Raw genomic sequence first — 17131 nt, forward strand, 5'->3', positions numbered from 1 at the left:
CTTGGAGTATTTCGTTTCAACGTCAATAAATAAATTCAAATGTGTTAATTTTTTTTGACTTTGTTATTATTATTTTAATGATATTGTTTAGGGTTTTGTGTATTCACAAAATAAAATTGATTGAGTATTTTTTTTTTATGGACTCAAGTCTTCATTTTAAGAAACTTAATATGTATGCATATTTTTTTTATAAAATTATTGTAATTCAAAACCTTTGGTTTTGTCCTGCCGGGACTGAAAGTATATAAAAACTGATCTCAAGTTAATAATGATGTATGAATAGCAGACGAACAACTTTGAAATAGTGAATAAGTCAGTATAAAACACATGGGATAAAAAAACAAAAGAGAAAAAATAAAACGAAAAAGAGGAAATCTGTATCCAGTCATGACATCCACTGCATTTAACAATATATGCATGAGGTTTAATATAGCATTTAATTATGAGTCACATTTATTATAATCGAATGATATAAAAATCAGCTTCTCATCTTAGTATCGTATGTGTAACTACTCGTCGATTGTGGCAATTAAGGATAATTTATACATCCAGTCGAAGCCCATTCCTTTAATATTAAGCATAACAAGTACACTCTCCAACGAAAGTGTTGAAAGGGATACATAAGCAACATTCAATAAACTTCTAAGATACAAAAAAATTCTAATTTTTGACAAATGGAAAATAAATATTCATCCAAAATATGTTTGTTAACAAATTTATAATATTTATGTTAATTCAAATATAAAACCTAAATATTTCATATATAAAATAGAAACTATTGTATATAATGAAGAGGTTTCAAACAGTAGTGAATCACAACAACAAAATATTAAAAGCTAAACGGATTCAAATAGCAAAGAAAAGACAGAGACAAACATTGTGGTTAATTTATTGAAATTCGGCTGACCATACAACGGTATTTCGAGTATTGCCAAGTACTCATCATCAGTGGTCTTAGGAAATATTCGAATTTCTTTTTAAATAGTTTAAAGTCCGTATATAGTTTATTTGGACCGCAAGTAACAGGCTTAGAACGCGAGCTTGTGTTTTTCCACAAATTGTTAGGGCTGCATATATTTTTCGTGCTCAATATCCAGGTTTTTTGTCACTTCTTATTCATTGAATCTATGGCTGAGCATACAGCTGTTTCGAGTATTGCCAAATATCCATCATCAGTGGTCTTAAAATTATTTTTTATATTCACTACTACTACTATTGTCCATTTCCTTAGGCATAAGGTTTCAATAATTCTGCTAAATCTGACTCTGTTTTATATTTTATTATTTATAAATAATTTCTTGAGACTGCAAGTATCAAGGGTTGAAGTCGTACCCTGCCTAAATTCGAAGCTCAGAGTCAGTGTTCGTTAGCCAACTGATTCAAAGTCGTACTTGAGTTTAATTGTTTGAACTTGGAGTTTTGTTAATTCTGCTGTAAAAGTTTATTAACAAATTTACTTACTGCATTATATTTGAACGAAAACATTAATCAGCTGTGGAATAGTTATTTTTAATTGTTAAATTACAATAATAATTGCATTTAATGTAATTTAAATTAATTACTTTAGTCCATTTTTTCATCATAATATGTAATCAAATTAAGTGAAGTTCATTTTTTTAAACAAGATTTCCGTTTCTTCATCACATTGCCTACGTTTCTACAAGTCTTAACTCTGGAAATAAGCTACATATATTATATAGTGCACATATGCCTATCTAACATACATAAGATACATGTAATATATTTATATTATACTCATATACATTCTATACCCACGATATTAGTCTTAAATAATTTTTTTTTCTTTTTCTTCTTACATTTGTCAGAACTCATTTTCAGGTATATATGGTATATAATGCAAGTGGAAAATAAAAAATATATGAACCAAGTTGAAGTGAAGTAACTTATGCACATGAGCAGATCGAACAAAAGTTAAATAAAATCATGAATGAATGAGTGGTCAGCTGAATAGGCAGACGAACGGACATAAAGCAAGACAAAGAGATTTAGTACAAAGGTACACAACTTTACGTACATATAAGTGTTTATATTATATTGCTTATAATATTATGAGACACAACAATATATTTAGCTTTGTACCTTATAGATACATTTGTCCACGTATATTGTGCTCTACGTATGTTGGGTTGCTTGTGAATGTGAACAAGCAGCGCATTTGAGTTGCGGCATGATATGCACAAAGCGTTAAACTGATTACCTGCACCTTTATTTATTTAACACTGCTGTTCAAAGAACAGGTAGTTACGGTATAACAATATTTGTGTACACATTCGTATATATCACATAGACATATTCTTCATCTTCAAGATAAGAATACGTTTACTCTTTAAAAACAGTACAGAAAAATTGTGAATGAACTTTGCTGCCGAGGTTTATGAATGCTATTTTGTTCAGTTCCGTTTTACTCGTACTACTCCTTTGTATTTTGTTGATTTACTTTGAGCTACATTTTCTTGGTTCGCTATATATAGTAAATATAGTTTCTGTATTTACTAGTATAAGGTATATAGCATATGCATTTCATAAAATTTTTTACGATTCGCTTTTGAGCGAACCATTTACGAATATAACATATATGCTTTATACGAATTTTTCAAGACCTCCATATCAATTCAATACTCTACATATTTTAGATATCATATCGGCAATTCATTTTCTCAGATTCCTATCACCACTTCTTTTATTTAGGCAGTTTTGTTCATTAACGTTGCCAATATGGATATTTACCATATAAAGAGGTTTCATATTAATGAAGTCATTATAAATAAATCAATTAATTTATGGCGAAAAATGTCGAAAGCAATCCCTGAAAATAAATTTCTCACAAGGGAAATTAGCAACATCTATTTGTCATATGTAAAATGTATGTAAAATGTCAATAAACAGTTGGCAAACAGTTGAGATTTATTGTCTCTTCCTTAAGAATATTCATTCCCAGGGGAATGTATATGTGCATTAGCACAGGGCATTTTAACAGCACAAGTGTTGCCGACTTCTCATTCTCTACACAGAATCCACTCGTATGTATACCCAGTCTTGTAAGGTGGTATTTTAGTTTACGATACCCTATTAGGATTCCTGTGATGTTTCTATGTTTTTCTTTTGATAGGCTCATATATACAATCCTGGTATCTCTTAATGTTATAGATACCAATAAGTAATTTGGATGGGTGTACAATACATCAAACTGACCGCAGTGCATAGAAGTCTTAGACTAACCCAAAACTCCCAAATACCATTGACCACATGATTTGGATTGTGGTAATCCTTGTATATTATCCCAGTAATCCTTTTTATTCTGGTTCTCCTTTATTCTTATGAGAGAAAGATCATCATCATATATATATATATAAATATAAATATTATTAATGTGCCTTATAAAATTATTTATCAAACTTACGGTTTAGCTCATTTAAAGTCATAATGACCAAAATAAAAATATGCAACAACAACTACAACTCTGACCAGTTGCGTTTCCTCAGATGATTCTTTATGTGAGTTACTTTGACTGAGACTTACGATCGCTGCTTTTTTTTACCTATTTTTGTAATTATAGCAGGAAGAGAAAAAAATTACTAAGCGTTTCTATAAAATTTTGCTATTATAAATTTTATCTTTACTTCGTTCTGATTGTTGTTGTTTTTATTGTTGTTGTTGTTGTTGTTGCTCCTGGTGTTGCTGTTGTTGGATTGTTGTTGGTATTCTGTGAAATTTAAAGGCCAGCGAACGCAGCTGTTTTCGTTAAATATACATTTTTTATATGCTTTTAGATACTTGGTTTTGTTGTTTTTGTTGTTTTTGTTGTTTTTGTTTTTGTGTTGTGTGTTTTGTGTTTTTTTTTCCAAAGTGCAAGAAGTACGTGTATCTTTATTCAGGTTTGTAGTTTTGTGTGTTATTAATTGCGAAATGCATGAATGGTGATGGAATTGCTTTCATAGCATTCAGCGGAAACTGTTTTATATGAGAAGATTATCGTGTGGCATGTGAGAATGAAAATGCGGTTAATATGAAATAGTTTAAAATTAAAAAAGAAGTGTATATAAATAAACAACAAAAAAAAAAATAAAAAAAAAATTTATAAAATAAGAAAAGGTAGAGGATAGAAAAATCCTGTAAACGTTAACATTATCACTACTATACGAATATATGAACATAATGAAGTTGAAATAATTTGCTCATTTATATGTTATGTTAGATGCTTAGGAAAAAAACTCAAATCTTCACTGTATTAGCGTAATTATGATGTATTAAAACGTTCTTGCTTAGCTTTTAAATATTTTAATAGTTTAAAAATGATTCGTTATTATTCTATAGTAATTTGCAAATTAAACTTTTTATATGAATGTATTAAGTTAATGTAGATATGCTTTTTCTGGGTGTTAAACCAAAAGTGTTTGATGGCTAAATGAATTACTAAAGTATGAATTAGATCAGGGCTGTTGAGACCTGATAGCAACTTAGTTAAATTTTACTCTTTATTTAATAATATAAGTTCAGCACTTCCTTTGGTTTCCAGTAATCATTGAAAAAAGCACTGTTATTTGTTGATTTTGAATAATTTGTAATTGTTTATAAACTATTGCATGTTCCTTTATATAAGCCACAACTGCTGCGTTAATATTGTGAACAATATCACAAATATTACATATTAAACTATCTGCATTTTTCCTTAAGTAACAATATAAAATTGATGTCAGCTGTTTACAATTAAAATGTAAACAAAGAAAAGCTCCACAACTAGAAATTTTTGACACATGAAAGCTCTTACCCGTTTCTTAAGTAACTTGTGCTAATGTAAACGACAAAAAGCTCAATGTTACTAAGTAAAGCAGTGGAAAAATAGTACATATAAGGGAAATCACAACAAAAATGTCAAATGCCATTATGCGAAATTTATTTTCGAAAAGGAAAATGATCGAAATTGACATAAACAAAAGAGAAATAAGTCAAGTAAAAAAGTAAGAATTTAAAATGTTTTTTCCTTTAAATAAGAATTATACAGAAAAGTTTTTGCATTTTCAGTGTTTTCCATAGCCAATTTACTAATTTCTGCAAATACTGCAAAACTAAATAACATCTACTGACAAATAAAATATAAATAAGCTAAAGCTCTTCAAGAACATTCAGAGAACTTTCTTCTACATAAACCTCTTTGATATGCATAAATCAATTTATGCCAATGGAAACGATCAAATCTTAATTTGATTAATATAAATTGATATAGCTGCAGTTGAAACATGGTATAAGAAACTAATTCTTTTAGTTAATTATATTAGTTATTTAGTTATTATGTTTTGCGGCTTTAATTGCGATCAATTTCTATGGATCCAATATAGAACAAGCATAAGATATAACTGGTTTAGGCTTTGCAACAACCAATAGAAATTAACTTGTTTATTAGGTTTCTATTATATTTTTTATTGGCCTTTAAAAAGTATTGTAATACCACCAAAGCAATGCAGAGTTAACTACAATAATCTCTTAAGGTCTTGGCGCCGTCTATTACCCTTTATTCATAAAATTTTAAAACTTTATATTACTTAAGATATATCTTTAAAGTACCCATAATAGTTGTACTCATATATTAATGATTTATTAGTACAAAGCGAAATATGTTTGTTTCCTTTTTTACCGGCAAATTCTTTTTTATGGACGCTTAAACTGCGAAGAAGAACTGAAAAATAAAACTAAATCCTAAAAAGTTTAAAAAAAAAAAGTTCTTATGTTAAGCAATTAAAATTCTTCTTCTAAAGTTTTTTTTTTTGGTCATAAAATAATTGTTTACAATGAAAGATCGTTTGACGTTGAAATTTTGCCACTTTTAATATTGTCTTGTGATGCCGTGGGATAATTTTTTTTAATGTCAACCCAAATTTTGTTTTCGTTGGGCAGATTTCTCAACTTCTCATCACAACCCAGAAATATATTATCATGAGAGTATATATTTATGTATTTTCTTGTATATATATGTATATATGCTTAATGGCATAGTAGAACAAAATTACATTCATTAAATTATGAAATATTTAACTATTTTTCTATTTCATTTTTATTTCCTTTTTCTGTTTTAATTATTTGTAAATATGTTAATTAGTTAAACTTTAACTTCAAGAGAAGGAATAAATATATTATAGAATATTTGAAATATAATATAAATTTTATTATTGCGACCATATTCTACAGTTATGTATATTTAAACTTTTACCGTTCTGTTGCGCGGTAGTCTAAAATCTTTATTCGTCTTCACACCAGGTTATTGCAGATTTAAACACTTTCTGAATATTGCATAGGTTTTCAATAATATAGATGTAAATATGATTTTTAATAGCACATTCACACTGTCTCAATTAAGTGGTTTTGCTCATTATAGCTACTAATGAGGATGATTTACCATACAAAGTGCTTTCATATAAATGAGCTCATTATCAATAAATCAGCTCATTTAAGGCGAAAAATGTCGAGAACAACCCTTATAAATAAATTTCCCACAAGGGAAATTTAAAATATGTGTCATAAGATTTATATGTATAATGTAAACAAACAACAGCTGAGCTGTAAATAAAGGCACTGAATATTTAATAAAATCTTTGTTTTTATTAATTGAATATGTAATTGATACATGAATTGAATATAAATGACTGACTATATAAATTATATATTAAATTTTTTTTTGTACGATATATTATTAAAGCCGCGTGCGAGTTCAAGTAAATTTATGGTAAACTGAGGGAAATAGTAAATTATGTCAGTATGGCAACAAATGTTTGTATTTATCAGAATTTTAAGTAGTGTAAATTAGAAAAAAATTAGGTAAATTAGGTATTGTCATTGTGAAAATTTTATCAGATTATTCAATAAATAAATTTGAAAACTTTTAACTAAAAATAATAAAAAAGTGCAATAAATAAATAAATAAATATTTACATAAGTACAGTGCCAAAAATCCCTAGGAAATTTCAATTAACTTTACTTCAATTTACTCGAACTCGCACATATCCTATATGAAGTTTATTTTCTTTGTATAAAAGTTCTACAAGCTGTATATATGGCCTTATTATAATGTGCACGTTCACTCATTCATATAAATGAGCATGTACCTAAATGAGACAGTGTGAATGTACTATTGAAGAATAGCAGTAACAACAAAGTGCCATTAAGTGTCAAAGTAAGAGATATTTTTTTATATGTTTTCACTTGTCACTTGTTTCGGCAATTCTCCACATTAAAGTCGCTAATGAGAATAATTTACCATATAAAGAGCTTTTATATAAATAATCTTCATTTTATAATAAACTGATTTAAAGCGAAAAATGTCAAATGCAACCCTTACAAATAAATTTCCCATTAGGGAAATCACAAAAAGTTGAAATATTTGTCATACATTTTATACATGTTAAATGTATCAAACAAGCTACTTCACATGCATAAATGACCTTATGCTAATGGAAACGATTACATTTTAATTTTATTATTTTAAATAGCATAACTGGAGTGGAATCATTATTTTAATGTTATATATTTTTATTTGAAACTTTGAATGAAGTTATTTTCTAAACTTGTTATATTATGTTTATTCTTATAATCTATGTAGAAATTTTCTATTCTTTCACTTAATTTTTTTTATAAATATGTGTTGTTTGATTAACTCTTATACTTTTGCAATTTACTGCTGATTAGGGCTTCTTCTTGCTGTGTTTCCCTAATAACAAAGCCTGAATGTTATTGTACTTATGGTAAAAAGACTTTAAATAATAAACCGGATTTAATGTGATCAACGATATAGAAGCGGAAATGCCCACCAGTCAAAGCAGTCAAAATAGGTTAAATAAAAGATACAATGTTCTTTTGAACAGGCACCGCATTTCACTGAATTTCGGGGAGCTTTTAAAACAGCTTGACACATATTGTTTAAGGATTAACACGCGTTGATTGTGGTCGGCAGGTAAATGAGCTTGAAATTAACATATAAATTATATTTTAACAAGAAAAATAAACTAAATAATGTGTCTAGATAAACAAGTCATAATAAAGAGAAACAGAAATTACAAACAAAAAACACGAAAATCTTTAAGAAAAGTTATCTCCCCGAAGCTGTGTTTTACTTAGGGCTTCTTCTGCATTTGATACAGAAACCATTTGAAGGAAGATTTTTAATGAAATACTACTTGTTAATTAAGAGTTGCTAAATTAACCGCATTGAAAAATGTTTTCTTAATAATATATTTCATAATTGCTATTTCATAAACGATTTAATATATTTTAAATATTAATTTCGTTAAAAATTAGATTCCAATTACTAACTTAATGAGTTGTATAAAATTAGGGAATTAAATCTTTATTTATAAATATAACTACATTATACATTCTATCAGAAAAGTGTAAAGAACGTATATATTCTTAATAACATGTCTTGGAAATATTTACGCGGATACATATCAGGTCAATTTTTATCATCGTGTGAGCTATGAATTAATGGTATCTGCGATTTCCTGAAATTGTAGATTGTTTATGATAATAAGTGGTTGTCCCTATTTGACGGAATTTATTTAGTTAAAAAACTATATACGGACAGTTAAAGTAATATATGTTCAAAGACCGTTATATACGATGGAATCTAAAGCAATTGCATGGTCAGTCTAAATATTCATTCATTTCATTAAAAATTTAATTTCTAGATTTAAAAATTCTTCAACTATTATTACTATTTCTATTCGAAGATTTAACATAGAACAAATATTTTATGATTGAAAAATTAATGGTTATTATCAATTTTTATTTCATAAAAATTTAAGTTATATGTTGTATTATAAGTAAAAATAACAATAATTTAGAGTAGTTGTGAGTTCTCTTTTTTAATATATATGTACCTATATATTTGTATATTTTTTTATGAAAACAGAAATAATTTTAATCTTTATAAAAAAAATTCACAAAAAAAATAGTATTATCCGTAACACATATAGTGGGGTTCACGTCTATTAAGTCCGAAGAATTGAAAGTTTATTTATGCAATGCAAAGTATTCATCTCTAGATGATAGTCAACGTTCGTTCAAATCTGAAAAAAAAATCTGATATTATAGATTTTTATAGACCCTTATAGATGAACTTAAAAATTCACTATCTTTTATAAAAACTGTGCAACTTCCAGGTTTTTTTATAAAACCTGGAAGTTACACATAACCTAATTGCTTTCCATCTGTTATTGGCAAGTTGCAGAAAGTAGAGGAAGGCACTTCTCTTAATGGTCTCTAGGGTAATATACCGCCAGTGACACATCCAAGGAAGCACCAGAGCGGGCTAAACTGTCAGCTTTCTCGTTCCCTTCGATGTTCCTATGTCCTGAAACCCAGATGAGAATGATATTAGCCAATCGATTTAGCTCGTCGATTGCTTCTCTTCATTCCTTTACTATCTTTGATTTTGTAATGAAAGATTCAAGGGCTTTGATTGCTGCCTGATATAATAGGTAAAATTTCAAATTATATATATCTATTTACCTGCAATTAAGGAAAGTTAATTAAAGCAGAAAGTTTATTGTTAATGACAGTCTTTGTTGTTGTAGTGGTGGTGTTAGTTTTATATGAAATGAATGAATTCTATACAACCTATAAGAACTTATATAGGTTGCCTTCAACTCAATGCTATTGTAAATTTAATTAAAGCAGAGAATATAGAAAATTTAATATAATATAAAAAATCAATTCTTTATATTTGTTTTTTCAAGTTTTTTTTTTTTTTTTTTTTTTGTATTCTAATTTGCAGATTTTTTAAGCGTGGTTTTATTATTTTGATGCCTTAGCTTAACCATACTTTATGTTCACGAGAAAATAAATATTTTAGAATTTTTACGGCTTTATATTACTTCCTGGACACTTAATGGGATTTATTAATATTCCCCTTTACAAAATTCACCTGTGGTTATATATGTTGGCTGCCTGTTTTCATTGCACAATACTTCTTCCTTGGTTTTATATTGAAATATATACGCATAGAACCGAAACAGGATATATTGCATACCCTTATAAGTGAGTGCGTATTTGTGTAAATACAAACAAGCCTTAAACATTATTGCAGTTAATTTTTTATATCTATACTCGGTTATTTATATTTTGTGTAGATATATAATCTACATATTTACACGGGAATACATACAAATTTTGAATGTTGCAAACTGTTGGATATCATCAACGCCACAGCGGAAGCATAAAAACGTCTGCATCCCATAAAAATAAGATCCTGTATCAATATTTGACAGTAAAATGTATCGCGTCTTGGTGGTTTAAGCTGCTTGTGCGGTTTACCCGAGAAAAATTTATATATCTATATATCCATACATACATACATGTGCCGAAATAAAAAAAAATAAAAAAAGCCAGATTGAATGAAATAAGGTCAACGCTGAATTTATGTGAATTTTTGTCGAATATATATTAAAAAAAAATGTGAGCAAGAAAAATTCAGAAAGTAATAAAATATAAACTACAAATTTCTCGTTAACTTCCGGCGTCAGTATAAACGCGAGGCACGTGTAATTGGTCGTCAGCCTTTAAGATAACCTAATACGTTTTTTATACATAAAATCCTTACAATATGTATCTTAAATGTTTATTTTATGAGATTTTTTTTCTCGTAGAACGCGGTAATCTCACGATAACAATAAATAAAATTTGTCAATATTGTGTTTTAATAATATTTCTTTTGATTTAAGTTCATTTACCTTATGAGTTTATGAACGTCCTTTCTATGGCTACTAAAACTTATGTTCTTAAATATAAAATTTCAACTAATGTTTTTTTAATAAACTAAATGTACTGTTTAAGTACAATGGCTCTGAACGGTTTGATACCTGTGTTTTCTTCTTACAATTATTCCCAAAACGTTGTTTTAGTGGGTTAGAGTCTTACATGGAAGTTTTCTCTTCATGGAAAAAAGTGCACAATTCACTGGATCACCGATATAAGCAATATTAAGCATATTCAAGCACTCGATACCGATCAGTAGGACTGTCTGCCGGAGTCTACTAGACGAGTCCAAGCACGACTCACGTTTATAATGGTCAACTAACTAAGTAATATGACCTTTACACTGACCTCAAATGACTGATTTGAGTCAAAAATCACAAATGAGAAGCAAACAACTGATTTCTGCATACAAAATCTCATATGCGCAAATGAGATCTACACTCCCGCAATGGATTTCATTTTAAATAAATGAATTCCAACGAGTTTCAAATGAATTCCAAATGCGAATGAATACATTGAACATACCCTAAATTAAAGTTTTTCATTCCATTTTGACAGTTTGTGAAAGCTGTTTTTAACATATTTACAAAAAAAAGTAAACAAGTATTTGGTGATTGTATTTTCTTGAAAAGGATGCATCTCTTTTTGGAACTTATACTTCCCAAAAATTACTTACCAGTTGGTAGCACTGACTGCCCCCAAATTGTTGGTCACCTGGTCTTTCCGCCAAAAATGCGGACGTGATTTACAGTGTTTTCCACCTCGTGTACCGAATCAAACACCTTTCAAGCCGAAATACTTTCTTCAATTCGCACGATATCATGGTATAGCTCAGCGTTCCATCTAATTCGATACTCGTCGCCAACGTGTGGGGAACCATAGATCTTCTTCTAATGCCTTCTCATCACTGTTGGTAATTATCCACGCTTCTGTACTATACAGCGGGACAAAAAGAACTTAATCGAAGCTAAAATTAAGTTTTCAGTTTATATTGTTTGAAGGTATATTTTACCTTCATCCAACATTTTAGAATAGACCAAAAATCAAATCCGCAGGCACATTGACAAATCAGCTATTTGAAATGGGAACAAATGAATAACAACGAATGTAAACACTCTGACTGTCAAATGACTGATTTAAAATGAATCATTTATGGACAGTGTCTACGCCACATAAGTAAAGTTTGATATAAACGATTTTATTTATAAAACACATGAAAAATGTTTTAAATTTGCCTACAAATAAATTTCCCATAAGGGAAATCACCAAAAGTTGAAATTTGAAATATTTTTCATATGTTTTATATGTAAAATGTAAACAAACAACAGCTGAGCTGTGAACAAAGGCGCTTAGAAAGTAAGTATTTAATAAAATATTTGTTTTTATTAATTGAATATGTAATTGATACATAAATTGTATATAAATGATTTAATATATTAATATATATTATTCTTTTGTGTGATATATTATTAAGTGAAATTTATCAAAATTCTATATTTAATATATTTGATTTAATATATTAATTACATACCATATTTAATTTTTTTTGTGTGATATATTAGGTCTGTTCCACGAGCTACTCGTAGTGAAACACAAGTAAAACACAAGTAAAATTTACTCGAAAATACACGTAAATTTGCTGGTGGAACGCACTTGTGTATACACATTGTTACTCAAAGTTACTAGAAGTAGCTGGGGGAACAGACCTATTATTAAGTGAAGTTTATTAAAGTTCTATCAGCTGCATAAATGAGCTCATTAAAATGTGAACGTTTATTCATTAAATATATGAGCACGTACTTAAATGAGGCAGTGTGAATGTACTAGTAGGCGCAAAATTGTACTTTTATCTTTTATTTATTCATTTTTTTTATTTTATTGTATTATTACATACTTTACGTTTATTTTTAAAGGCATTTACGTCACTACTTCTACATATTTTAAATGATGATGTATACGAAATAAAATTTAATTTTCAATAAAATTTATTATGTTTGCCAGTTGCCTTCAAAGTACAATATATATTTATATACATTGTTTATAAATGTGTTTAATTAATTTAATATATTTAAGTGAAACTTTAAACTGAATGTTCTTCTCCTTAAAATATTGTTCATTGAATTAAAATAAAGTAAAATTATTTTTCAAAAACACATTAAATTTATTAAATTGACTTAAGATATGAAAATAATTTCTTCAGTACAAATAAATTTAATCAACAAAATAACTCTGCAGTTTTGATTTTAGCCTTAAATACAAATATATATGGTATATAATGCAAGGATAAGGAATTCATTATACATAAGTAACAAAATAAAAAGGATACAAATTGAAAGCAAATAATTGAAAAGCTTAAGCGGTTTATGTAGATTGCGCGTATCATTGATGAGCCGCTTATAATTTCATTAACATTTCTTTGAAATTCAAACCGTTCATTTCAGGTAATTAACCTTTTTACGCTTTTTAACTATCTGAGCTCGTAATCGTTTTTAGTATTTTTTTGTGTTAATTATTTAAAAAGGCTTTCTTAAACGTCGTACTGACGAACATTGCAAGCACATTTCAGTACGTCTGTTAAATTCTTTATCGGCAAAGGAGCGGTAAAGGTGGTATGGTCGGTACTACTTTATTTGCTTGCCTCGACATTTGATTATTAAAAATGCTCTTGCAATGTTGTTGCTAGCCTTACAGGCGTTTTATTATGACTGTAGCTCTCGTTACACTCGTTAACATGACAGGTTCCAGTTTTAGGTTTTGACATAATCACCTTTAATTTTTCCTTTTTAACCCTTGCCCTTAACCCTTATTCTTTCGCAACAACGATTGAGCGCCAATTGACTGGAGTATTCACCATATTTCTAAGGGTCATTAGTATTTGTTTAGGTTTTGCTTTTTATTTGCTTGATTTCTTTCAAATTTGAATAAATGCGTTGGCGTAATTTGATCAACTTCAAATATTTAGAGCTATAATTTAATTTACTATAAAAATTTTCTAAGAAAATATTTTATAAATATTAGCATTATTGCTTTCAATATAGATATAAGACAATTGGTGAAAAATTTTTGTTTAAATATAACAATAGTCATTATTAGTATTGAGTTTAGTTGGGGTAAGTTTCACTGCGACCTAAAGACCTATTGTGTTTTCTTCAAAGATAGAGATTGTTTCTGTAAATACAATTTCCTAATTAATTTGTTGTATCAAACCTTGGTTATTTGGTTGGTCAGCGAAAGGATAAACTTTCGTTCCATATAATCATTAATTTTTCATCATTTTGCAATCACATTCATCGGAAGAAACCTATCGTTTCTTTATAGGATATATGCGTATCCAGAACCGTCTATTTTAGTTAACATACAATTGTGTCCAGGAATGGCTTTTCTTTTTAAGATACTATCGTATTCAGAAGTAGTTATTTTATAGGACAGAAACAAGCCAAAAAAAAATTTTAATTATTGGTGTGCTTATTGGTTAATATCACATCTCATAACATAAACAAACAACGATGGACAAAACTAGAACCATTCTATTGTCTTTCTGTCATTTAATAGATCTTTCACACAAAAACTTCCCTAAAAACGTTTGTAACTTAATAAATATTTTGTACCAAAACTTTTGTAAAACCCTGTATTTTCATCGGAAAATTCTAAAAATTAAAACTTAAAAATTTTTGTCACTAAAACTTAACTCTGAAGATTTCAAGAGCATTGTTTCGTTGCTTCACATGTTTTCTTTCGTAAGTTGCAAGTATTTTTTTGTTACTCTGAAGGTAAAAATTACGGCTTATGTTATGTACTGAATAAGTTGTGCGTAAGCAACAGCTGATCTATTCTACTTGTTGCTGATCAATGTTAAAAAAGAAAAAGAAAAAAAATTGAGAGTTACTCGAGAAATCGTGTATAAAATGTTTTCGATTATTCAAATAATATTCAAAATTTTGTGTAACAAAGTGAAAATATCACGGAGTACAAAAATAAAAAGCCTAATGCTACGCAGTGGTGTGTAATGATTTTCCCCACCCTGACTTGCTATGTTGCCCACCGGGTCCCTACTCTCCACGGTATTTGCTAAAATAACAGCATTTTCTGAGAAATTTCGTTCTGTTCTGGTTTTTTGACATTAAAATGTTAGGCGATCATGTTGTGTTTGTGCATTTAATGAATATAGATCTGAACTAGTCAGCCATGCCCGCGATGTTGTAACGATTAAATTTTTATTTAATAAAGTTTTAGTCGTTAAATGTTCGATTAGGGAACAAAATTCGACAGATCGAAAGTGATTCTAAATTGAATCCAAATTTAACAACCGAACACGCCATAAGTTACTGCCACCACATTCTGCCATATGTGGTGATTCATAAAAAGATATATATATTTTAATGCTATATACATATATTATATAAATATTAATATATTACAGCATAAGTTACTGTCACCACATTCTCCCGTGTGTTGTGTTTTTGAGTATTAATTTATTATATCAAAATATAATATATTATATTATATGTTACACACTTATAGTGTTGAGAATTTTTTTAACTTTGGATTTTAATATCAACAAAAAATCTAAATTGGCTTAGAAGTTGAAAAAATACACTTTTATTTTTTAAAGCTGGCAATGACTTTTAAATCTTATATAAAAACTAATTTTGAACGACAATTGTCATTCGTGTTTTGTACGCTAATATATCCTCACATAATTTTCTGAGAGCTCTATTGAAATTTTTTACGAACTACACGGAATTCGGCAATCAACTAAACTTTAATCATGTGGGCGAATTGTTTTGCTGAAAAAGAGTCTTCTGCTGGTAATATGTACGTGGATTCCTGCAGCGTTGTTATACCTGGTGAAAATAGCTTCATATATGCTGTGCAGACCTTAAATAGAAATAATTGGGCATCGCGTCATACCTTGGGTAATAGGATACGTCCGTTAAGTGATCAAATCTGTATGACATATGCTGGTTACCATGCCCTAGGCTGGCAGATATGGGAATCAGCCAAAAAGGAATGTGCTGCTTATAGTCATGGTACAAGAGCTGTAAGCGTAGCTCACATTACTTCCTATACTGCCGGTCTGCTTGCTGATATCAAGAGCCAGACATACAGCAAGATAATAATAGCTGGTTTTGATGAGAAAGGATCTCATATTTATAAAATTAGTAAGGCCGGAGTCGAGAGAAGCATGAGTCCATGTATTATAGGCTTTAATGAAGATGTGGTACATCAATACTTAGATGAGAAATACAAAGTCGTTCAAATGTGTGATGACAAGACCTTAATTAAGCTAAGCATGATGTGTCTAGCTAATCAAAAAATAAGTTTTGCCAAGTGTACAGTCTCCACTCATGTAAGGGGTGAGTTTTTGCGTGACTTGCCTGATGAAGAAGTTATGAAAATTATGAATGGCTCAGACGGAAAAGATGGTTGCGCAAATGGTGGTACCTCAATAGGTGATTTCGGAAAAGATGGCTTCGGAAAAGATAGTTTCGCAAAAAGTGGTTTCGGAATATGTGATTTTGGAAAAAATGGTTTCGCACACGATAGTTTCGTAAAAGGTGGTTTCGGAAGCGGTGATTTTGGAAAAGGTGATTTCGCAAAAGATGATTCCACAAAAGATGCTTTCGCAAAAGGTGGTTTCGCTTTAAAGAAATAGCATTAATTCATAAGCATTTTTTTTTTTAATTTTATTATGTTTCCATAGCATTTATTCCATAAACGTACATATTACAAGCTAGTTTACGCCATCGTAGCATGTTGTCTCTTTTGTACACATGTAAATTGTAGTTGAAATGTGTCGGACAACAGCACTTTTGTCTCTTTCGTACACATATTAGTTGCATTTGAAGAGCGTCAAACAACAGCACTGGCATGTAATATTTATGTTTTATGAAAAATTTGCTTTCTGTAAAAATACAAAGTTTTAATTAAAAATACTGCAAGTTTTTAATTAATTAATAAATTTGTTACTACTAAAATGAATATTGTCTTTGTCTTATAATTTTTTACTGTGGCATTGGAATAAAATACCGCTATTAATAAATATTAGTTCCCATATAAGTGTGGACGTATCTGAGAAACTATGTCAGTGCAATTTTGTAAAATCCGTTTTGCTGAATAAAAATAAAGAGCAAAAAAAAAAATAAACAGAAAGATGATCACATTACATGAATCTGGTTTTAATCGCTGCACATATAGTATTGCCTATACCTTTGTTACGCAGCAGTTATTAAGCAACTAGTGAAATGAGTGGTCCGTGGGGATGAGTTAAATCCCCACTTAGATTATATAAATTTCTCAACACATTTTTTTTACATAATTTAATAGAGCATTCTATTATTTTTGAACAAAAAAAAACTAAAACAAA

At 28.9% G+C, this 17131-nt stretch overlaps 1 protein-coding gene across 1 annotated transcript; it reads left to right on the forward strand.

Moving 5' to 3' along the window:
• The first annotated feature begins 15532 nt into the window (after positions 1-15532).
• LOC119688256 (proteasome subunit alpha type-1-like) lies at positions 15533-16420 on the forward strand. The gene has a single exon (XM_038102935.1). The coding sequence runs from the start codon at positions 15533-15535 to the stop codon at positions 16418-16420; it is 888 nt and encodes a 295-aa protein (XP_037958863.1).
• Positions 16421-17131: the final 711 nt, after the last annotated feature.

Source organism: Teleopsis dalmanni, chromosome X (genome assembly GCF_002237135.1).
Source record: "Teleopsis dalmanni isolate 2A chromosome X, ASM223713v2, whole genome shotgun sequence".
Classification (NCBI taxonomy): Eukaryota; Metazoa; Arthropoda; class Insecta; order Diptera; family Diopsidae; genus Teleopsis; species Teleopsis dalmanni.

Excerpts from the sequence above, each read along its gene's own strand:
- LOC119688256 (XM_038102935.1), top strand. The coding sequence starts at position 15,533 with ATGTGGGCGAATTGTTTTGCTGAAAAAGAGTCTTCTGCTGGTAATATG.